Source organism: Prionailurus bengalensis, chromosome B4 (genome assembly GCF_016509475.1).
Source record: "Prionailurus bengalensis isolate Pbe53 chromosome B4, Fcat_Pben_1.1_paternal_pri, whole genome shotgun sequence".
Lineage (NCBI taxonomy): Eukaryota > Metazoa > Chordata > Mammalia > Carnivora > Felidae > Prionailurus > Prionailurus bengalensis.
Window position 1 is genome coordinate 60705403 of NC_057358.1, and position 25693 is coordinate 60731095.

At 36.9% G+C, this 25693-nt stretch overlaps 1 protein-coding gene across 3 annotated transcripts in view; it reads left to right on the plus strand.

Annotated features, from left to right (window-relative positions):
• Nucleotides 1–2037: 2037 nt before the first annotated feature.
• MRPS35 (mitochondrial ribosomal protein S35) overlaps nt 2038–25693 on the plus strand; it is a 46055-nt gene continuing 22399 nt past the window's right edge. Inside the window, exons 1-6 of one of the 3 annotated variants that reach the window (XM_043561670.1) lie at nt 2087–2200; nt 3666–3765; nt 6015–6061; nt 7927–8094; nt 10798–10858; nt 18386–18525. In XM_043561670.1, the coding sequence (XP_043417605.1) occupies nt 7951–8094; nt 10798–10858; nt 18386–18525 (345 nt within the window). In that variant the 5' untranslated portion in view covers nt 2087–2200; nt 3666–3765; nt 6015–6061; nt 7927–7950. Of the gene's footprint in view, nt 2201–3665; nt 3766–6014; nt 6062–7926; nt 8095–10797; nt 10859–18385; nt 18526–25693 lie in introns of all 3 variants that reach the window. The other 2 variants (XM_043561668.1, XM_043561669.1) reach the window with 2 other exon arrangements.

Below are 25693 nucleotides of genomic sequence, written 5' to 3' on the forward strand. Positions count from 1 at the left end.
GCTCAGTCTGTTAAGCATCCGGCTTCGGCCCAGGTCATGATCTCACAGTTCGTGAGTTTCAGCCCCATATCGGGATCTCTGCCATCAGCACAGACCCTGCTTCAAATCTTCTCCCCCACCCCCTCTACCCCTTCCCTGCTCACTCAAAAATAATTTTAAAAATTTAAATTGTCAATAACTTCAAGACAGGGATAGCAGAACTCTAAGCCAAACACGGGGTTCCTCTAAGTGTGAGTTGCATGCCCATGACTCCATTTGTCTTCTGCAATATGTTGAATTATTTGGTCATGAAAGCCGAAGATTTTTATCATAAGTGAGTGCACATTTAAGAATTTTTCCAACTGAAAAATTATGTAATTCTTAGTGACTCCTATGTGCATACTTTATTCTTTTTTTTTTTTTTTTAAGTTTATTTATTTATTTTGAGAGAGAGAAAGAGAGGGAGAAAATCCCAAGCAGGTTCTGCACTGTCAGTGTGGAACCAGATGGGGGGCTCAAACACAAACCGGTGAGATCATGACCTGAGCCAGTCAAGAGTCAGATGCTTTACCCACTGAGCCACCCAGGCACCCCTACATGCTTTATTCTTTACACTGCATTGAAACATTATTATTGCCTGTTGACAGCACTACAAATGAGATAACTCTTAATATAGAATGAACCTTATTGTACTTAATGCTTAGGAAAACAATCACTATTTCTCTAGCTCCTCTAACTCTGGTCATGCCTGTCCACTAATGTCTTACAGAGACAGTACAACAAAAAGGAAACACAGGAAGGCAGAGTGAGGACCTAAGACTCAACTTCTTGCTCAGAAATTGAGAAATCTCTGAATATAAACTAATTCCATAAGGATTCATACTTCTTTTGTCCCTAAATTTGTATGGGATAGGTCTTGCACTTCATCCTACTGAAACACACATACTGGAGAGAGCAAAAATGGCTGCTGTATTGGCCCTGAGATTAATTCCAGTGGCCACTATTTATAGTCTGCCTTTTGAAACATAACTACTTAATCACAACAGTCTTGAGGAAAATATTATTGTTCCCATTTTCCACGAAACTGAAGCTCAGACATGTTAGGTAGATTTTCCCCAGATCACAATGAAACAGAGCCTGGATTCCAGCCTGCTATCTATCTGACTAGAAGGCCATGCTTTGAATCTTAAAAAGAGGAGAGGGTAGAACACCAAGTGAAGACAGAAGGAGACTGGAGTCCTGTGTCTACAAGCCAAGGGCTGCCAGGAAACCATCAGAAGCGAGGAGGGAGGCATAAACAGATTCTCTTTCAGAATCTCCAGAAAGAACTGTTAAACCTTATTTTTAAATTTTTAAAAAATACTTATTTTTGAGAGAGAGACACAATGTGAACAGGTGAGGGGCAGACAGAGTGGAAGACACAGGGTCCCAGGCAGGCTCCAAGCTCTGAGCTGTCAGCACAGAGCCCGATGTGGGGCTGGAACCCACGAACCGTGAAATCATGACCTGAGCCGAAGTCAGGCGCTTAAGGTGCTTAACCGACTGAAGTACCCAGGTGCCCCAGAGTTTGGGATGTATTAACTTGATTAGGATCAACCCAGCCACGTAAAAATGAAGTCAAGTTTTAAACTCAAGTAGTCTGGCTCAAGAGGCTATCCATTTAACTAACTACTATCAGATACTGCCTCGCCCTTAGAGTATATATCTTGCACCAGCTCAAGGCTTCTTTAAACCAAGAAAGTGTGTGGATAAGCAGCAACTGCAAAGGAGCAGGGCCCTAAAATAAACTGCCAGGCTCCTGGGCTATCTGAAATCCCACCCAGACCACATTTGCCCTCTGTAAGCCACATTTCCCTCATCTCTTACGGTCCTCTTTGGACTGACCGCTTGGATTCCTTTTTCAACCTTGTTGTTTTCATTACTTTTTCCTGTTTGGGGGCTACCTTCTTGCACATTTAACTCCAGCTCTGACTTTGCAGGCCCACGTGTTTTCTGTTTCTTCCCCCTGGGGGCGGGGCAAGCCGAAGTGAACATGCGCGGTAGCGGCCGCACACCCTCCCCTTAACTCCAGGCTGCGCTTGTCCCATCCGGCTTGCCGTCGTCGCAGCCATGGCGGCCGCCACACTCCCCGCGTGGCTGGCCCTGCAGCCAGCGGCCAGGACCCTGCGTGCCTTCTGCACCGCCGTGTCTCCGGCCACCCGCTCTGCGATACCAAGCCCGCGTGAGTGTCTGTTGCGTCGCCTCCGGGCTTTGGGGGAGAGAGGGCGGCATACCGAATCCATGATGGCCACCGCGGTGGCAGAGGCCCTGCCGCCTGGGGTAAAGCCGGTACGTCCTCTGCTAGCCTGCCGCTGGCCCTCCCGGTAGGAAAGCCGCAGGTGTGGGTCTGACCTCTGCGCCCGTGTCGCCGGGTTCCTAGTCGCCGATTTCTGCTTCTGGGTGCTCTGGGCGTGGCGAGCTTGCTCCCTCCCTCCCCGGTCACCTGCGCGCTTCCTGGTGCTCCCTTGCGCGGCCTTTGGCACGGGGTCACTCCAGTTACTAGTGCTCGGTGATGTTTGTTGGGCAGTGTTGAACCACGGATTTTCCCGAACGTTAAGAGAAGCATACAGTTGTCCCTGAGCAAACTGCAGCTCTGAATTCCAGCCTTAGCTACGCCACCAAATGGGATGACCTTCATTCAACAGGCATTATTGAGATAACCTTCATTCAAGATACCGTTCTTGCCTTGGAGGAGTCTGTGGAAAAGACAGATTTGTTAACGGAGTCATACTGTGAAGTATGAGGTGTTGTAATGGAAGCATGAATAGAGTAACAGAGGGGTTTTGAGGATGAGCTCACAAGAGTCACGGAAAGCTTAGTCAGGAAGGGGGCATGTCCTGTGCTATCCATGATACCTTCTAAAACATCTCTCATTTTCGTATAACCAACAGTTTAGTCTAGGCCACCATCTCTCACTTTTACAGTAGTTTCTTTACTGCTCCCTGTTTCTGCCCTTGTTCTCCTACATTGAATTCTCACAGCAACCAGAGTGAAGTATTCAAAAAGAATCTTAGCGTGCCACTCCCTTGTTCAAAATCAGGAAAAGTTTCTCATTGCTTAAGATGTGATAAATTCCTTAACTTGTCAGAGTGGCTCCGTAGTCTTAATGCATGGCTCTTTTATTGGATTTTTTTATTCCTTCGGTACTCTGTGCTAGGTAGTGTTATACGGGGATATAGCAAGGTCTCTCACCTAATGAAGTTTACCTTCTTTTAGGAAATCCAACTATAAACAAAACAACGTCAGTACAATGTCAGGTGGTGATTAGTGCTATGAAGAAAAATAAAGCAGGGTATTGAGAACGATGGATTGGAGGAGTACTGGTTATAGAGTAGGAAAAGATTGGGTAGTCAGGAAAGACCTCCCTGGAGAAGTGACATTTGAGCAGAACCCGTGGTGGTGTGTATGTGTTTGTGTGTGGAGGGAACTGCAACTGCAAGGGACCAGGAGTGAAAAGGAGCTTAGGGGTGTGATCAAGGAACAGAAAGAAAGTCAACTTGGACGTGAGTGAACTCAGGAGACTGGTAAGTAATGATCTGATCCCCCAAAGGCTTTTAGGCGTTTGGCTTGGATTTTATTATAAGTTTGGTACTATACTGGAAGGTTTTGAACACAGAAGTGATACAATGTAATTTATCTTTTAAAAGATCACTGACTGCGGTATGGAGACCCAACTTTAGGGGGAAAAGAATGGAATCCAGGAGAGATCAGTTTGGAAGCTATTGCAGTAGTCCAGATGAAATGATGGTGAGTTAGATTGAGGTGATAGCAGAGAAGGCGGTGTGGTTGAATGTGGGATATATTTTGAAGGTATAGCTAAGAGGACTTACTGATGGATTTGGTATTTGATGAGGCATGAGGAAAAGTCTTAGGAAGCATGTTAGATTTTTGTCCTGAGCAATTGGATGAATGGAGATATCATTTACAGGGATTGGGAAGACTGGAATAAGAAATCAAGAGCTCTGTCAATGATGTGTTATAGTTGAGGTGCCTATTGAATATTTCCAGCCTCTTTTCTCAGTGCATTTTCTGTTCTCTTCTTAAATTTCAATCATACTGAACTTTTTATTTATTTATTTTATTTTATTTTTCCAATGTTTTTTATTTATTTTTGGGACAGAGAGAGACAGAGCATGAACGGGGGAGGGGCAGAGAGAGAGGGAGACACAGAATCGGAAACAAGCTCCAGGCTCTGAGCCATCAGCCCAGAGCCCGACGCGGGGCTCAAACTCACGGACCGCGAGATCGTGACCTGGCTGAAGTCGGATGCTTAACTGCGCCACCGAGGCGCCCCAATCATACTGAACTTTTTAATATTGATTTTCCATTTCCCCTTTCTTCATAGGATACTTTCTCTCACTTGCCTGTTCCCAGGGTTACCTCCTGCTCATCCTTAAGGTTTTAGCTTAAAGTCCAGTTCTTCAGGGAGATTTCCCCCAACTAATTGACTGAGTTTGGTCCCCTGCTATTTGTTGTCATTAATATTTATGACTATTGAAATTACTTGATAAATAGTTACCTTATTTGACAACCTCTACATTCTGTGAGAGCAGGGTCTGTGTTTCTCTTGCTCATTGCTGCTTTCTCAGTTTCTGGTACACAATATCACTGAAATGATTTTTGAATGATTAAATGAATTACTATCACAGAATGAGTAAGAATTTGTCCGATGAAGGGGTGCCTGAGTTGCTCAACTAAACATCCGACTTCAGTTCAGGTCATGATCTCACAGTTCACAGGTTTGAGTCCCATGTCAGGCTCTGCTGACAGCTCAGAGCCTGGAACCTGCTTCAGATTCTGTGTCTCCCTCTCTCTCTCTCCCCCTCCCCTGCTCATACTCTGTCTCTCTCTCTAAAAAATAAATAAACATTTTTTTAAAAAATTTAAAAAAAAAAAAAAAAAAGGATTTGTCAGCTGAAGACAGAAACCAGGCAGAGGGAAAGGAGGCACATTCCAGGTAGAGAAAACATTAGGTTTGGAGAAAGTCCAAAGGGTCTGGTACTAGAAGTTCAGTGTAACTGTGGGACCTTGTGAAGGGAGATGAAGTTAGAGATAGAAGTGGTTCAGAGTGTGAAGAGTCTTGTGTGCTGTGCTATTGTCACCCTGACTCTTCGATCCTTAGTTTTCTTGGCTGTAAATTACCTCTAAATAAAGATAATAATAGTACTTAACAGTTATTGTGAACAGTAAGATTAAATGAGATAAGAGTGAAAAGTATGTAGCATAGTGCATGGCATGTGAAAGTGCTAAATAATTATAGCCATTATTACTGTAATGTAGCAAAACATTTATTCAGAGAGGCGTAAGGTAGTATTATGAAAGGTATATATTGTAAGTAATTTGCCCTCTTCTATAGGTATGTGACTTATTAGGAACGGCTATGAGTTTTACTGTTATTGGCATTATTGTAACATTGGCAGTTCTGGGGGCACCTAGGTGGCTCAGTCGGTTAAGTGTCCCACTTTGGCTCAGGTCATGATCTCGTGGTCCATGAGTTCCAGCCCTGCATCGGGCTCTGTGGCTGACAGCTCAGAGCCTGGAGCCTGCTTTGTATTCTGTGCCTCCCTCTTTCTCTCTCTGTCCCTCCCCTGCTCATGTTCTCTCTCTCAAAATAATAAACGTTAAAAAAAAAAAAATTCAAATCAGTTATCTTTAAAAATGCAGCATAGTTATTTCTAACTAGATGTTTTAACTTGGGAAAGTGAGTTAATTTGACTATAGACTTTAGAATTTATTGAAAATATTTCATTAGATGATAAATTCACTATATCATCAGTCACAATATACTTTATGTTTAAATAACTTGGGAATTTTCCTAAATATTTCTGACTTTTCATTTTCATTAAGATGAGTTAGTCCCAAGCTCACAGAAAATGGATTATTGTTTCCTTTTTGTATTACTGAATACCTGAAATTATCTGAGAGTTACAGGATCATCATCAGTGTTGAACAGTCTGCCTTATACAGTTCTCTGTAACTATTATGTTGTCTTCTAGGTACCGCAGGCAGAGCATCCAGATATGAAAGACCACTGAGAAGAAAGGTAAACAATTAATGTTGTCTGCTATATACTATCATAATGGTTTCTGAAGTTCTAAAATGAGACAGATATTCACGATGAGGCAGAAGGGTGCTGCCCAAGAAGACTTTCAAAGGGGGTGTTTACATGGTGACTGCCAGAGCCTTGTCTGCAGTCTGGACTGGTTTTTGTCAGTACTCCAAGAATGGATCATCTTTGAGCGGTGAGCTCACTCATACACTCCCAGGAAATAGGTATATAAACTAGAATATAGACTTATTTTTGATGATGCCTTTAATAATCATGAAGTCTGGGATGTGTATATTAATCTAACCCAGTTTGGTTTTACCCTGTCGGCAACTCTATGGAAGAATCCAAATTATTAGGTCACTTGTTGAGTATGAACAGAGGCATATTATTAGATGGAAATTAAATGGCTAAATTGCACCGAATTATAATTATCTAGAGTAGTTATTTTCACAGGAATATTCCCTGCTTCTAGGACATACACTACACTGGTTTTGATACTGCTTTGTTTGGCATTGCCAAGTTTTGCTTTCTTCAACCCTTCTTATGTATGCTGGCCATGCCCTTCTAGTAAATACAGTTTTAATTTTTTAAAAAAAAAATTTTTTTTTAACGTTTATTTATTTTTGAGACAGAGAGAGACAGAGCATGAACGGGGGAGGGTCAGAGAGAGAGAGAGAGGGAGACACAGAATCTGAAACGGGCTCCAGGATCCGAGCTGTCAGCACAGAGCCCGACGTGGGGCTCAAACTCACGAACCGCGAGATCATGACCTGAGCCGAAGTTGGATGCTTAACCGACTGAGCCACCCAGGCGCCCCAATGAATACAGTTTTTAAAAAAATATGTGTATGTTAATGTGATTGACTAAACTATCATATAGCTATCCTCTGGGACAGAGTCATAATTTCTCATTATGTATTTATTCAGCTAATTTCACCCTAATTTACTTATTTCCAAGCTCTTGTTATTCATTTCTTATTTCCTTTATTTCCAAATTTTCAGTATCCCTTCATGTCCTGACTTCCATCAAAGAAGTTCTAAAAACTGTAGGTAGTCACCAGCCTACTGTGGTTCAGCTTACGATTTTTCAACTTTATGGTGGTGGAAACCAGTACGCATTCAGTAGAAACTGTACTTGGAATTTTGAATTTTGATCTTTTCCTGGACTAGCATTACATGGTACGAAACTTTAGTTTCACAGCAGTGACAGTGAGCCATAGCTCCCAGTCAGCCACACAGTCATGAGCATAAGTAACCAATACCCTTAACAACTATTCTGTACCCATATAACCATTCTTTTTTTTCACTTGCAGTATAGTATTCAATATGTTATATGACATATTCAACACTTTATTATCAAATAGGCTTTGTGTTAGGTGATTTTACCCAAATGTAGGCTTAAGTGTTCTGAGCACATTTAAAGGAGGCTACACTAAGCTTGCTCAGTATGTCAGGTGTATTGATGCATTTTTGACTTACAGTATTTTCAACTTAGGATGGGTTTATCAGGACATTAACCCATTGTAAGTTGAGGAAGATCTGTATTTCAAAATACATTGTTACTCTTTCACAAACAAAATGTAAAAAGTTTGCTAAAAGTCTGAGTAAATCCATAGAAATAATTTTTAGTAAAGGACATGTGTGCTATTCAAGGGGATCCTTCCCAGAGGGTTTGCAGAAACAAAACAAAAATATTAGATAGGTTTGGTGTTTTTACATTTGAATAGCGGCAGCTTTGTGCAAGGTCAGATTTTATGAAGGTTGCTATTCTGCTTATGTTTCTCTTGATTTCAGTTTTTTTGCTCTGAGATTAAAGATCATGTTCATATTTAAAATACTTAACTATTTTATATTCCTTAGGCATTACCTCCTAGGACAGAGAAAATGACTGTTGACCTGGACTGGCCCAGTGTTTATCCTGTTGCAGCACCATTTAAACCCTCTGCTGTACCTCTTCCTGTTCGAATGGGTTATCCAGTAAAAAGGGGGGTGCCCATGGCAAAGGAGGGAAATCTAGAACTTTTAAAGGTAAGATAAGTTACTGTTTTATTGGCTTTTATATCTAAATAAATGCTGATCCTCTTCCCGTGCCTACCCTGCCTTGTACTTCAAGGTTCAGTATGTAGCAGCTTATTGTATTTTAGTTGAATTTTTTTTTCAGTTTATAATGGATGATATATTCTGATTATCCATGGTAAAGAAGATTCAAAGAATCCTAGGCATTTAAGAATATAATTAATTGGTCCAATGGCTTCCCTTTTGGCTTTTTCTTCTCTATTATATCTTTTTCGTTTTGTATCTTTCAAGTGGAACTAAGGAAAGTGAAATAACCTAATTTGAGAATGAGAACTGGGGTCTGAAATCTACTTTTTTTTTTTTTTAATGTTTATTATTTTGAGAGAGAGACAGGGCGCAAGTGGGGGAGGAGCAAAGAGAGAGGGAGACACAGAATCTGAAGCAGGCTCTAGGCTCTGAGCTGTCAGCACAGAGCCCGACGCAGGGCTCAAACTCACAGACCATGAGATTGTGACCTGAGCCAAAGTTGGACACTTAACCGACTGAGCCACCCAGGCACCCCTGAAATCTTTTAAGAGAGAGATTTTAAAACTTTTCTATCCAGAAAGGTAAAATATTATTTAATATTGTTATAGTCCTTAAACTTCTTTATTTCTTGAAGCAAAATACATCATATTAAATGCTTCAGTTGGTAGCATCTATAATGATTTATGAACTGTAAGCTTTTTTAAAGAAAATATGAATATGCTTAGCCTGAGAATGCATATCTTAGATGGTTCCTGTTATATACAGTAGTCATTGGTGAACTGTGTTTTCCACTATATGAGACTCTTTTTCTTCTTTTTTTTTTGTTTTTAAGTGAAGTATAGTTGACACGCCATGTTACATTAGTCTCAGGTGTACAACATAGTGATTCCACAATCTGTGTGTTACACTGTGCTTACCACAACTGTAGCTGCCATCTGTTACCATACAACACTGTTAAAATACTGTTGAGTATATTTCTGTGCTCTTTAGCCCTATGACTTACTTATTCCATAGTGGAAGCCTGTCTTCCCCACCCCCCTTCACCTGTTTCTCTTATCCTTCCATGCCCCTTCCTTCTGGCAACCATCAGTTCTCTGTATTTATGGGTCTGTTTCTGCTTTTTGTTTTGTTCTTTAGATTCCACATATAAGTGAAATCATATGGTATTTGTCTTTTTCTGGCCTATTTCATTTAGCATATATATGAGAATCTTGAAAAACAAAAAAAAAATTTTGCTGAAAGGTGATGATAAAAAAATGAGATGGTACAATGGAGGAGTTGTCTCCTGGTAGAGATGAGTTAATGAAACTTGGAAATGTGAATGTTATAAGACATGTAAGAAAACAGACATTGAGGAAACTAATCTTTTCTTCAAGTGAAAGAAAAGAACTTAGTTTAAAGAAAAGGCCTTTGGAAAATACCACTAGGTGAGAGAAGCTAGGAATATATCTGTAATAATGCTAATGGTTGTGAATGATATTTTAATAAACATAAAAATCCAAACATTTAATGTATGCCATCCTTTTTAAGAATCAACTATATAGGGATGTCTGGGTAGCTTAGTTGGTTAAGTATCTGACTCTTGATTTCTGCTCAGGTCATAACCTCACGATTTGTGAATTTGAGCCCCACAGAGCCTGCTTGAGATTGTCTCTGTCTCTCTCTCTGCCTCTCCCCTGCTGTCTCTTTAGCATGCATGCATGTGTGTGCGCTCTCTCAAAATAAATAAATGGACTATAGTTATAAAAAAGAATCAACGATATATATTATTAGTCCAGTGATGTGATGTATTCCTAGGGGGTGCTATTGGGTAAGCTTAGTAACCAAGCTAATATATGCAGAGTACATGAAGCAGTGCCAATATAAATTCTATGGACATATTAGCTATTTTTATACTTCTATGATTTTGAGAGACTATATTTTCATTTTTAAACAATAGAGGTATAGAAAATAAAGTCACCTACCCCATAATTTCCATTTTCAGTGTCTATTTTCTCTTAATTAAAATAAACATTTCTGATCAGCGCTCAAGATTCCAAGCATAATATTTGGAGTAAATTTCTACTTGTTCAAATTTTCTGTCCAAATGAGTTTCTTTAAAACTAAATTTTCTCTTCAGATGCGTAACATTATTCAAGAAATAGGGTAGGAAATCTTAATTATTTATTTGAAGGATTCATATCTTTGGTCTTTCCTAAATTTCCACTGGCCCTGTGAATGAGCTCCTAATATATATCATCATAAATGTATACCATATTTCATTTACTGTAAAGACTTGCTAGCTTCATTTATTCCGTTTATAAAATGTCTGTTAAGTACCAAGTGGAAAATATAGCACCATGCTGTGTATTCCAGGGGAATTAGGATGATTAAACAATAATGTGTGTCCTTAAATCCTTTCAATTTTATAAGGAAAATATGTAGATCTATAGATTATGGCAGGAAGAGTACTATAAAAACAGCATTTATTTTTTCCCACTATCATCATCATAAGATACATCATGAATCTATATTTCAAGGAATTTGTTTCCTAAATTTATGACACATGTGAAATATAATTAATATTATAAAAACTAGATTTTATTTATTACAAAGTTTGTTGGACTTAGGATTTAACATTAGGAAAAAATTGTCTTTATGTTTTTGAGACATTAGGCTAATTTATCCTTTAAATTTCTCCACTTTTAGATCCCCAATTTTTTGCATTTGACACCTGTAGCAATTAAAAAGCACTGTGAAGCTCTTAAAGGTAAGTGGTTGTTTTAGTATATGAAGTTAATACTGACTTTGAATAAAATAATCTCATTTCTAATGATAAAAGAGTCAGTTTATCAAGAGAATACAACATCCGTAAATGTTTATGCACCTAAAATAGTAGCACCTAAATATATAAAGCAAGTATTAACAGAACTGAAGGGAGAAACAGATAGCAGTACAACAGTAGAGGATTCCAATACACCACTTTCAACAATAGATAGGTCATCCAGACAGAAAATCAGTAAAGAAACACTGGATGTAAACTATGTATTAGACCAGATGTGTTTAACAGACGTTTACAGAATTTGATCCAACAGAAGCAGAATACACACATTCTTCTCAAGCACACAGGAAACATTCTCCAGGATAGATCACGTGGTAGGCCACAAGACAAGTTGTAACAAATTTTAAAATATTGAAGTCACATTAGGCATCTTCTCTGACTACCCTGGAATAAAACTGGAAATCTATAACAAGAAGAAAACTGGAAAATTCACAAATATATGGAAATTGAACAACATGCCCCTAAACAACCGTTGGTTCAAAGAAGAAATCAAAAGAAAAATTTTAAAAATCTTGAGACAAATGAAAATGGAAACAGAACATACCCAAACTTACGGGATGTAACAAAAGCATTTCTAAAACAGAAGCTGATAGCATGCATTAAGATAGAAAGAGAGGTCCCAAATAAACAACCTAATATATACCTCAAGGAACCAGAAAAAGATCTAAGCCCAAAGGTAGTAGAAAGAAGGGACTAAAGATTAGAATCGTAGTACAGACTAAAAAGGGAAGAAAAAAGATCAGTGAAACTAAGAGCTGGTGTTTTGAAGAGATAAACAACATACACAAACCTTTAACTAGACACACCAAGAAAAAAGAGGACTCAAATAAATTGCAAATGAAAGGAGACATTACAATTGATATCTCAGAAACATAAAGGATCATAAGGACTACTGTGAACAATTACTTGCCAACTAATTTGACAACCTAGAAGAAATAGATAAATTTCTAGAAACATACAATCTACCAAGACTGAATCATGAAGAAAGAGGAAATGTGAACAGACTAATTACTAGTAAGGAGATTGAATCGGTGATCAAGAACCTCCCAACATGGGGCACCTGGGTGACTCAGTCTGTTAAATGTCCAACTCTGATTTTGGCTCAGGTCATGGTCTCATAGTTCGTGAAATTGATTGAGCCCCATGTCAGGCTCTGTACTGACAGTATGGAGCCTTCTTGGGATTCTGTCTCTCCCTCTCTTGTGGCCCTTTCCCTGTGCTCATGCACTCTCTCAAATAAATAAAAACATTAAAGAAAAAAAAAAAAAAACAACAAAAAAAAAGTCCAGGATTAGGTGGCTTTACTGGTGAATTCTAATCATTTAAAGAGGTAATACCAGTACTTCTCAAGTTCTTCCAAAAAAAAAGAAGAGGAGGGAACACTTCCAAATTCATTTTATGAGGCCAACATTACCCTGATAACCAAAAGAAGACAAGGATACTACAAGAGAAGTATCATAGGCCAATATCCTTGATTAACATAGAAAAATCCTCACCAAAATATTACCAAACCAAATTCGACAGTACATTAAAAGGATTGTGTCTGACCAAGTGGGATTTATTTCAGGGATGCAAGGATGGTTCAATCATACTCAAAAATATGTATCCCATTAACAAAACAAAATGGGAAGAAACATAGGCAGTAAGCTGCTTGACATGGGTCTTCAATAATTTTTGGATTCGATACCAATAGCAAAGACAAAAGTAAAAACAAGTGGGACTATATCAAACTAAAAAGCTACTGCACAGTGAAGAAAACCTTTGACAAAATATAAAGGCAGCCTACAGAATGGGAGAAAATATTTGCAAACCTCAGGTCAGAGGTTTATATCCCCCCAAAATAAAGAACTTCTATAATTCAATAGCAAAATAAACCAGACAATCCAATTAAAAATGTAAGCAGTGGATTTGAAGAATTAATATTGTTAAAATGTCCATACTACCCAAAAGAAACTACAGATTCAATATAATACCTATCAAAATACCAACAACATTTTTCAAGAGGTAGAACAAAGAATCCTAAAATTTGTATGGAACCACAAAAGGCCCTGACTAACCAAAGCAATCTTGAGAAACACCAAAGCTGGAGGTATCACAGTCTCAAGATTTCAAGATATACTATAAGCTGTAGTAATCAATACAGTATGATATTGACACAAAAATAGACACATAGATCAATGGAACAAGATAGCCCAGAAATAAGCCCATGCTTATATTATGTGGTCAGTTCATCTGGAGGCAAGAATTATGCAATGGGGAAAAGACAGTCTCCTCAATAAATGGTGCTGGGAAGACTAGACAACTACATGCAGAAGAATGAAACTGGACCACTTTCTTATGCCATACACAAAAATTAACTCAGAATGGGTTAAAGATGTAAATGTAGACCTGAAACCATAAAATTCCTTAAAGAAAACATAGGCAATTGTGTCTTGGACATTGACCTTAGCAATATGTTTCTCAATAGGTCTCCTCAAGAAGGGAAATAAAGTTAAAATAAACTGTTGAGACCACCAAAATAAAAAGCTTTTTGCTCAATGAAGGAAACCTCAACAAATTGAAAAGGCAGCCTTACTGAATGGGAGAAGGTGTTTACAAATGATATATCTGATGAAAGGTTAATGTCCAAAATATATAAAGAACTTACATAACACCAAAATAGCCCAAATAATTTGATTAAAAAATGGGCAGAGGACTTGAATAGACATTTTTCCAAGAAAGACCTACACATCATCAGTGGGCACAGGAAAAGATGTTCAGCATCACTAATGACGGAAATGCAAATCACAACCACTAGGAGCTACCTTTCACCTGCTAGAAATGGCTGTCATCAAGAAGGCAAGAGATAACAAGTGTTGGTGAGGATGTGGAGAAAAGGGAAACCCTTTTGTACTGTTGATTAGGAATGTAAATTGGTACAGCCTCTATGGAGTACAGTATGGAGTTTGCTTTAAAAATTAAAATTAGAACTACCATGTGATCCAGCAATCACACTTCTGGGTAAATATCAAAAGAAATGAAAACATGGTGTTGAAGAGCTATCCGCACTCCCATGTTTGCTGCAGCATTATTTACAACAGCCAAGAAATGGAAACACCCTAAGTTGTTGATTGGATAAAGAAGTGGTGTGTGTGTAATAGTATTTAATTGTGAAGGAAGGACTTCTGCTGTTTGTGACAACATAGATGGACCTTGAAGGCATTATGCTAAATGAAATAAGACAAAGACAGTTAGTGTATGATTTTACTTACATATGAAATCTGAAAAAGCTGAACTCAGAAATTGTAGGGACTGAGAGGTGGGGGATAAAAGGGAGACATTGGTGAAAGAATACAAACTTCTGGTTTTATGGTAAGTTCTGGGGATCTAATGATGTACAAAATAGTGATTATAGTTATTAATACTGTATTATATAATGAAAAGTTGCTAGGAGAGTAGATCTTAAATATTCTTAGAACAAAAATGATAATTACATGATACAGGTATTAGCTAGTGTTACGATTGTAATTATTTTGCAATATATATAGGTGTATCTAATCAACACATTATATATCTTAAACAATGTTTTATGTCGCTTATATCTCAATAAAGATGGAAGAAAATCTCATTTTTTAATATACTAAATAGCCTTATATTCTGAGTCATTGCTAATTTTTCCTTTTTTTACAAAAATTTTCAAGTTTTCAGTGAAGACGTCAAATCTGCAAATTTCTTCCTTCCTTCCTCCATTTCCTTCCTTCCTTCCTTCCTTCCTTCCTTCCTTCCTTCCTTCCTTCCTTCCTTTCTTCCTTCCTTCCTTTTCTTTTTTCTTCCCTCCCCTCCCCTCCCCTCCCCTCCCCTCCCCTCCCCTTCCACCGCTCTACAAGTGTCTATAAATAGAACCAGAAATCATAGTTCTTGCTCAAATAGGTTAGGGACTTACTGTTGCATTATAGGCAGTGCATACATGCAAAGACTGAAGAAAATATTACAGTGTTGCCAATGGATACGAATCAATGTAATCCAAACTGAAGATAATGTAGAAGGATGCTGAGTCAGTGGAGTCAGTAATCAGATACTTTGCGGAGTAAGAACTTAGTAAGTGATATATAGATGTGGTAACATCAAGTAGTAGAAAAGCTGATGATAAAGAGCAATAGTCTTATATTTCTTCTTTCCCATCTGGGCCCTCATTTCAGAAGTGTTCTCTTTTAATCATTGTTTAGATCTGGTAATTACTTGCTGAGAGCGTATTTACTTATTTTTCTGCATATTCTCTCTACATAATGTTCATTATATATTCTCTTTATTACATATATATGGTTATATAATACAGTAGCATATGCATATTTTGTATATATATACATAAGATAGAGGTAATCACTAGAACATGGTTATATCTCCAGTTCTAAATTTATTTGAACAATAATTTGAACAATATTTATTGATTCCTAGATTGAAATAGATTTCACTCACTCTCCTTCCCACATGCATGGAGGTAAAGGCAAAAAAAATTTTTTTCATAGTTTTATGCATGTTTTCATAATGTATACATATTCTGATTTAATTTCTGATGTAGTTTGCATTGGACTACATACAGAATAAGCACATTTGAATTGTTTTAGGTTTATAGCTGTTAGTGATTGGTTGTGTAGTTTAATTCAAGTGTTCATACCTTCAGATGAATCTTAAATTCATGCTCATTAAAAAGGAGATGTATAAATACTCAATACACTTGTTAAGACTTTCAGGAACAAAAATGAAATCTAAAAACTCCTCACAGGCAGCCTGATAATGCTGGAAGGAGAAATAGTATAACGATCATGGTTATGATGAAATTGGAGCTTTTGGAAGGGCCTTTTATTCAAAAAAGTAAGAAGAGATAAAGAAGTCTTAAGAAGTAGGAATAATGGCTTTACTCTTGAAGTGAGGGAAGAAAAATCTCTCCTGTGTCCTTTCATTTATGTGGTCTTCTCTTTTGGGATATTAGGGTACATTTCTATCCTAGATTGTATGTTTCTATTTTCATTAGTGCCTGGTGATAGAGTGATACTGATTACTTTTCCAAATTTGTGCTCTGTTTGGGACAAGGCATATATCACTTTTTGATCCTTTGTAAGGCCAGTTAAGGCATATATTACACTGTGATAAAACTCATTTTTCTCCTTTTTAAACATTTTTAAATGTGAATTTCTAATCTAGAAACTGATTTTTAATGAAGTATTTCTAAAATACTTCATAATTCTTAAAGACTTTCATAAGCACATTCAGAAGAGTAGCATTGTATTTTAAGTATTTAGGTACTTTAATCTTTATTTAATTTTGTCTTTACATTTTTGCCAGCTTCTAGATTTAGGTTGTATCTTCCAAATAACTCAAAAGCTTTTTAAGTATTTCTTCTCAATTTTCTTTCAAAGTAGGTCAGTTCAGATTTTGTATCTGACTTGCAAGTGGAAAATCTGAAGCACAGGAAACTTAGGTAATTTACCAAAACTTTTAATAATCAGTGGCAGAAGCTAAGTAAAAACCAAGGTCTTCCGAAGTCTAGTCTATTGCTCTACCTATCAGATGAATAGGGGTCTATTATGTACTTTCCAGTTGGCTATGTTTTTTAGACATATAATCCGGTAATTTAAAAGTTGTAATTATCATTTGGTTATTGAAATGTCTTATTCAAAGTTATAAAAAATAAAGGACTCAGTACAAACCCAAGAACTCATAAAATTCTCCAAACTAGTCTCTTATAAAGTGCTTGGCAGTGTTGCATCTTACAGTGCAGAATGTTGGAATGAGTCCATGATGGGAATGAAATTTAACTTCAGTAATCATGTTCTTTTCATGTTATTTAAATGTCAGAATGCTTTTAATTGCAGAGATACTTCTTTCCCCTCAAAGTGTCTCAGTATTGCTCTCTTAAGTAGGGTGTTTAGGGAATGGTGTGAGCTATACTTAATTTGCTAACATATATTTAGTTGCAGAGCTTGGAGAGTCTCTGTAACCCACAGTGACATTTTGCTGACTGCTATTAAAGCCTAAATGGGAGCTAAATATAGTACCTGCTATAAGAAAATTGTTAACTCTGGGAAATGTTATTGACAAAGTACTTTTTACTGTCCCTTAAATCATCATATGGAAGAGTTCCCATGTGTCCCTGTGATTGTGACCAGCCTTTCCTACAGTTGTGCTTTTTGGAGAAAGCACAGACCATGAGGTCTAATGTGTTTGACCTCAGAAACTGATTACTTCGAGATATTCTTAGAATGAGGTTGTTTGGGGCTCCTGGGTGGCTCAGTTGGTTAAGCATCTGACTCTTGATTTTGGCTCAGCTCATGATCTCACAGTTTGTGGGATCGAGCCCCGTGTTGGGCTCAGTGCTTGGCAGCACAGAGCCTACTTTGGATTCTCTCTCCCTTTCTCTACCCTTCCCTCCTTACATACTCTGTCACTTAGAATAAATAAACTTAAAAAAAAATGAGTGAAATTTCCATTGAAAGGAACCTGATGGTGTCTGAAGTTTTCATCTCAAGCTGAGAGCCCTCTACCACACTAACTTTATAGGAATAGGGCAAAATGAAATCAGCTATCTACTTACAGAGTCCCTTGATACGGATAGCTGCAGGAGACTGTGAGCTCTTTTCCTTTTAAGTCCCCATCCCTACATTTGAGGCATGAGTGTATGCCTCTGTGCCATGGAGATAGATGGTGTGGTGTTCTTGTTCACAGTGCTTGGAACTTTATTTTGTAGCCCCGTTCTAGAGCCAGTCCCACCTCTCCTCTAGGCTAGCCATCTTGCCTGAATATGAGGACAAGTCTCTTCCTCTTTCCATTTAGCCCCATTGGCACAGAAGGCACATAGAAGAAGCATGAATTACCGTTAAGGATCTATCTAAGAATGTCTTAGGCATTTGTACCTGTTTCAGTTTGAGGCCCTATTCAACTCAGTTTCTGAAAGAATATAGACCATATCTCAGTTTCTTCTAAGAGCTTTTTCAGAGCTTCTTTCAGTTGCCTTCAGTTGACCCTTAGTAACTTTCATTTGTGAATGAATTACTAACTAGTAATTACTAACTAGTAACTACTAATTACTAATCACTCAAAAACAATAACGCTCTGAGCACTGTGAACTCTTTGCTTTTAGTTAGTGAGGAGGAATTAAACTGTCCCATAGGAGGCATTGGCAAAGCTATAATAAACTTACATAAAGTCATAGTTCTTTTTTAACCAAACTTACTGCTCCCTACCAGACCTGAACTATCTAAATCATTCCTTTGATTACATTCCCTAATTAGGGTTTGTCTAAGAAGAAAAGGGATGAGGAATGATGATGTGTTTGTAAAGTGCAGAAGACAATCTGTTCTTTCATTCTGTGTAACCAGAGAGTCCTCTCCCTCAATAATTTGATTTTGTCTGGTAGCATACATTGTAATGAGAAGTTACTTGCAAAACTTTACTTGAGATAATTTTTTTAATTCTCAGATTTCTGCACTGAGTGGCCAGCTGCACTAGACAGTGATGAGAAATGTGAGAAGCATTTTCCCATTGAAATTGACACAGCTGATTATGTTTCGGCAGGACCATCTATTAGAAACCCCAAAGCACGAGTAGTAACTTTAAGGGTAAGAAATATTTTTTTAAAAATAAGAATTATTATAATACATCATTGCAAAGTAGCATTTTGTATGTGTGATTGAAAACTGGTACATATTTATCATAGAAGATTTGGAAAATATGCAAGTGTTTTATAGTGTTATAAAATTGCCTATAATTCTACCACTTACAGATAACCACCATTAACTATTGGAATTCATTTTAGTATATATACAGTCAACCTTTATGTGTGTTAATAGGATGATATTATTTTGATTAGTTATCTGGTTTTTTTTTTTTAATGTTTATTTATTTTTGAGAGAAAGAGCATGAGTGGGGAAGGGTCAGAGAGAAAGGGAGACACAGAATCTGAAGCATGCATGCTCCAGGCTCTGAGCAGCTGTCAGCCCAGAGCCCAACCTGGAGCTCAAACTCACGAACCTTGAGATCATGACCTGAGCTGAAGTCAGATGCTTAACCAACTGAGCCACCCAGGCACCCCTCTGTTCTTTTGTATTTAGCAATATGGATTAAAATTTTTCCAGAGTTTTTAAACATTTTTAAATTTTTTTTATTGGAGTATATTTGACATTACATTATTGTATTAGTTTTAGGTATACAGCCTAATGACAATTATATACATTACAAAATACTCACTATGATAAGTATAGTTCCCATCTGTCACCATAAAAAGTATCACTTTTTAAAAAAAATTTTTTTTTTTTTTAACGTTTATTTATTTTTGAGACAGAGAGAGACAGAGCATGAATGGGGGAGGGTCAGAGAGAGGGAGACACAGAATCTGAAACAGGCTCCAGGCTCTGAGCTGTCAGCACAGAGCCCCACACGGGGCTTGAACTCACGGACGGCGAGCTCATGACCTGAGCCGAAGTCGGCCGCTCAACCGACTGAGCCACCCAGGCGCCCCAAAAAAAAAAATTTTTTTAATGTTTATTTTTGAAAGAGAGCGTGCAGCAGGGAAAGGCAGAGAGAGAGCGAGAGATGCAGACACAGAATCTGAAGCAGGCTCCAGGCTCTGAGCTGTCAGCACAGAGCCCAACACGGGGCTTGAACTCACAGCTCATGATCTGAGCTGAGTGTGTGATGCTTAACAGACTGAGCCACCCAGGTACCCTTGTCTTTATTTTTAATTGCTGCATAGAATAACATGTAAATCAAGATCTGTTTTGTGCCGAGAAAGTGTTTGAGGCTGGGGGTACAATGTTGATCAATTCAGACATAGTCCTTTTCCTGAAACTGAAGTGGGAGGTACAAACGAATTATTCAGTAACGTAGATCTACCATATTTAAGTTATCCATATTATGGGATATTTAGACTTTCTCACAATATTCTTTATTAGAATAATGTAATGACTATCCTTAGAGATTAGTATTTGTGTATATTCCTAACTATGTTCCTGGGATAACTTCCTGAAAGGAGAACTGTCAGGTCAAAGGATGTAGATCCTTTGAAGTTTTTTGATATATATATAGTAAATTTTTTTTTTAATTATACATTGTAAAATCCCTGCAGGAAATGTAAACACACACACACACACACACACACACACACACACACACAAAACACAAAAAACAAGCAGACTGTGAGAAAGCCTATTTTCTTGGACCTTCACCAACCTAGATATTATTATTACCTAGCCATTTAATAGTAAATATATATATCTCATTTTTAAAATTTGTATATATTTGAATTCTAATGAGAGTGAGAATTTATTACTTTGCAAATTGCTTTTTTTTTCGTCATTTGACCATTTTGATGTTGTATTGATTACTTGTATACTTATTTTTTCTTTTTAGTACCAGCTTTATTGAGATATAATTCACATACTATAAAATTCATCCTCTTAAATGTACAATTCAGTGGTTTTTAGTATTTTCACAGAGTTATACAGCCATCACCACTGCCTCACTCCAGAAATTTTTATCACCATAAAAAGAAACTCCGTATTCATTATCGGTCACTCCCCTTTCTTCCTTCTCTTAACCATCCCCAAGCCCCTGTGAACTACTAATCTGTGTTTTGTGTCTGGATTTGCCTATTTTTGACATTTCATATGAATGAATCATACAACATGTATTCTTTTCCTTAGTATAATTTTTTCAGTGTTCATCTGTTGTAGCATGTATCAGTTCTTCATTCATTTTTATAGCCAAATATTTTACGGACAATAACCTATTTTATTTACCCATCCATTAGTTGGTAAACATTTGGGTTTCCATTTTTTTGCCATTATGAATAATGCTGCTGTGAATGTTCATGTACAGGTTTTTGTATGGACTTGTGTTTTCAGTTCTCTTGGGCATATACCTAGGAATGAATTGCTAGGTCATATGGTAATGACATGTTTAACATTTTGAGGAACTGCCAAGCTGCTTTCCAAAGTGGCTGCACAATGTTACAGTTTCACCAGCAGTGTTTGAGGGTTCCAGTTTCTCCACATCCTCATCCATGATTGCTATTGGTGATCTTTCTAATGGGCAGGAAGCATAGCTCATTGTGGTTTGGGTTTACATTTTCCTAATGACTAATGATGTGGAGCATCTTTTCATGTACACATTGACCGTTAGTATATCTTTTTGAAGAAATGTCTGTTCAAATCCTTTGCCCGTTCTTTAATTGAGTAATTTGTCTTTTTCTTGTTTGATTGTTTATAATGTCACTTAAATCTTTTTAAATCTAGAACAGCCTAGGACCTCACTACTCCTATCCCCACCTGCCCTCTCATGACAATGACTTATTAAAAAGACAGATATTTTGGAGGCACCTGGTTGGCTCAGTCAGTTGAGCATCCACTTTGGCTCCAGTCATGATCTTGCAGTTTGTGGGTTCAAGCCCCACATCGCTGTTGTCAGCACAAAACCTGCTTCAGATCCTTTGTCCTCTGCTCTCTGCCCCTCCCCTGCTTGTACTTTCTCAAAAAATAAACAAAAAAAAAGTTAAAGGCAACCATTTAAAAAATTAAAAGACAGATATTTTGTCATATAGTGTTTCCTTTCCTACTTTCTGAATTTGTCTGAATGTTCCTGATGTCATTTACCTTATTTCTTTACCTTCTGTATTTCTTATGAACTGGAAGTTAGATTTAAGGAACTGATTACAGTGAAGTATTTTTAACAGTAATTGATAGATGGTGTTATGTATTTTATACTGTGTTACATGAGCAGGCATGTAAAGTCTGGTTGCCTCATTCTCAGTATGCTGAGACTGACCACTTGTTTTAAAGGCTAGCAACCTGATCATTCCGTTGCAAAATTTTTTGGGGTTTTTTGTTTGTTTGTTTTGGCTTTTTTCTTTTTTTAGTAATCTTTATACCCAATGTGAGACTTGAACTCACAACCCCGAGGTCAAGAGTCACATGCTCTACTGACTGAGCCAGCAAGCCATCCCCATTGTGAAGTTTTTTTTTATTGTTGTTGTTTTGCTGTTCCCTTGAACAGGGAATCTGTAGGTGGGTACATTCAGTAACTTTTGATCAAGTAAGATCATTGTTCTTTTTGATGTTCAAAGTATAGCCTAATTATTTCTCAGGAAATAAATGATAAACAACAGTGGTTTTAATTCCCCTTTCTAAATATCTATAGCTTGTTTTTTCTATGCATAGCCCACACTTCTGGGATTGATAGTTATGCTTCACCTCGAGGGAGAAATAGCACATAAGTTGTTTGTAATTCTTCTATGTAGGAGATTTGTCCGTTCTCATTCATTCATTTATTTATTTATTCGGTCATTTATTTATATCAGGAATACTTATTTTAGCATTTGGGTTATGATCCAATAATACATTATATATTTTGATGCTCAGATTGTTCCAGCTTTGGCCATTGGTAGCTCTTCCGGCTGGCTGCTCTGTTACTTTGCCATGCCCCATCATTTGTTTCTTGAATACTTTTTATTTTTTGGCACCACAAAATGCTCCAGGCTTATCTTATGTATTCCCTATCCTTGTCCTGGAATCAGCTATTTTTCTGGGGAGCCCTGACTAATGTACTTTTGAATCATCTGTTCTGGAGGATGACTGCCCACTTTTTTAAGATGCCTTCCAGGACCTCAAAAAATTAGTTTTATATTCCTTGTAATCTGTATTTTAAATCATAATACTCCAAGTTTACTACAAAAATATGTTGACAGTCTCTGCAACCATTTGACACTATAGGTAACAAATAGACAAACTCTAATTTCTAGAAATTTTTCAGGGATGCATCAGTGTTTGATTTGTAATTTTCTTTCTTTGCTGGGTTTTAGTATCCGGATTGTGCCATCTTTATAAAGTAAATTCATGAAGCTTGTCAGCCTTTTTTTATTCCATAGAACAGTTTAGATGTAGAGCAATATATTTATATATTTAGATTGAAAATATTTAAAGTCACAAAGGGCAAAATAGCATGTTTACTGTATAAATTTTAGAAAATCTATATAAACAAAAGGGAGAAAAAAAAAACCTTAAAATTCTGCTCGGCTGACATCATTCTGCTAGTTAATAGAAAGTACCTAGGCTGGCCCAGATGGGAGAGCATGTGACTCTTGATCTTGGGGTTGTGTGCTCGAACCCCACATTGGATGTAGAGATTACCTAAAAATAAAATTTTTTAAAAAGTACCTAGGGAGTAATAATATCTGATACATTTTTAATAACTTAGTAAATGTTGCTTCTTTTTATTAATGATGATAACAGTAACAGCCAACTGTTGTTGAACTCTGTCAGGAAACCTACATTTTGCTTTACCTTTTGTGGGCCTTAGTCTTCCGTACCAGAATAAACATCCAATTCCCTACTGGTTCTAAGTTTGCATAATATATTTTACATAAAAATAATCTTATCGCTTTATTTGAAGTATACACAGGATACCACTTATGATATCAGGTACCATCCTCTTGTCTCCTTTTTGTCCTTATGCTGCCATGTGATACCTTTGTCACTTCCTTGTATTCCTTTTCCCTGACTCGATGTTTGCCCTTGTGAACTCTTTTCTGCCTACCCACTGACTGTTGAAACTCAGTGGTGATGTCCTGAATGGTGTCATGTAGTCTAGGGTGAAAGTAGCTCAAACAGTGGGACTAAAGCATGTGCATTCCAGCATGATGTAAAGCAATATTGTGAAGGTAATCAGATATTACAAAGTGTTATATATAGAGAGATACATTTTTAAATTCAGAGAAAGATGGTATCATTTTTCTTGATAGTCATAAAAATAGTTCAGAATTTTAAAAAACTTAATATTTGTGTAGGACTTAACTTTAATAGTGCTTTTTTTTCTATTTATTCTCATTTATTTCCTGGCAAAATTCTTCTGAGTCCTTTCTATTTTGTAAATGAAGAAATAGTAAGAACAAATGATTTAAGTTCACTTAGCAAGTAAGTAGCAAATCTAGAAATCAAACCCAATTCTTGTCCTCTGTGTATTACCAGAGTTCTTTAACTGCACTATACTTGTAAATATGTAAATAGAGAAGGTATTTTACACAATTAGATATTTCTCAATTTAGGTAGCTCTTAAATATGGGCATTTGAAAATACATATAACCATCATCTCCTATGATTTGAAATGTCAACATGGCTTTTGGATAATGTTAATAGTACAGTATTGATTGTTTAAAATGTAGCAACTTGAAAAAGAAAAGTCCAGGGATTCTTTTGAATTTTGGAAAAGAATGACAGTGCCACTCAGCTGCAGTGTCGGACAGTATTAGTCCAGGTTAAAGACTGCAGTTTTGCAATCCCTTTAAGTGCTAGCAGGTGGCGCGAGTGTACCACAGAGCTTTCTGAAATCCTGATGAGTTTCTGGCATAAACTCTAAAATACTTTTTGAACATTAAAATGTTAATGTGAACATACGTTTTAAAGCAGTTATAATAATCAGCGTTGCCATGTTTTTGACTACTTCTTACGTAAAAAGCTAGAACACTTAAATTTTTTAAATGGTAAATTTTAAAATTTATTATTAAACATGATAACATTGAAGGGATTTTTAAAAGGAAAAAATGATTCCATTCTCACTATCCTAATGCAAAGACAATTCATTTCTTTCTTGTACTGTATCTGTATGCATGCGTATGTACAAATATTTTCATAATTATAATGTAGATTCATTTTATGATTTTCTTATAAGTAAGTCTTATTGTTAACAGTCAGAATTATCATAAAATTTCTTATTTTATCCATCAAGCTGATAACTTGGTTGTTGATACATGTTGTTTCCCAGGAACTGTGGTAATTAGAGCAGCCTAGGCCCAGAGAACCATTCTCTTGGGTTGATACCTAATAGTCAGTGTTTTTCCTGCATATGTTCCTTAAAAGTGTGTTTTTTAAATTTATTTTCTATATTTTCTGTAGTTCAAATAAAAATTCGAAGTGTTCTTTTTTTCATTTATGTGTTGTTTCAGCAAATACACGTTATATGCTTTTTAAGTGCCAGGCTGTCGCCTAGTGGGAAAAATGGAAAAATAAATAAGCTCTTATGCTATGATGCCTTGAGGGAAGTGCAGGGTTATTGAAGCCAGAGAGAAGTGGGTGTGATTTTAAAATCTATTTAGCTTTTTTCTTCTTCATACAGTATGGCTCTTTCTTAGTCTTAATGCTCTCCGTGGAAAAACGGTCTGTGTTTTACCTCATTTAACGGTATTCTAGTGTCTAACCTATCTTCCTGTGTCAAGACTATTCATATCTTAGATATCTTCAGCCCATATCATAATTCTCTGCAAATTAAAAAGTGTGTTCATTTAGTCCAGCATTTCCCAAAAGGTGTTTTGAGGAAGACTGATTCCATGAACTGTCCTCCCTTGAAAAGTAGAATATGAAGGAAAAAAGAAAAGAAAACCAGAATATGAGATATGAGATAAGAGGTCAAATAAATTTGGGAATCATTATATGAGAAATTTTCATCTTGAAATTTCAAAATGCTCATTAGTGTGTTACCTCCTCTAAGAAATCCTTCTATAAAGAACCCAGTTTAACTCAGCGTTTCCCAAATGTATTAAACAGAAATAGCCTTTTTAAAGAAATAATTCTTAGCAGCTTCTGGGACTAGTATTAACATTTTGAGAAATGTTGAGCTGGATTATTTCAAATGTCTTGATCCTCTTGAATGCTGTATTCCAGCCTTCATGAGGTATCTGTACTTTTTAAGGTAGATGACCCTAAACTAGTTGCAGTGATACAGGTCTCATAATTACATGGT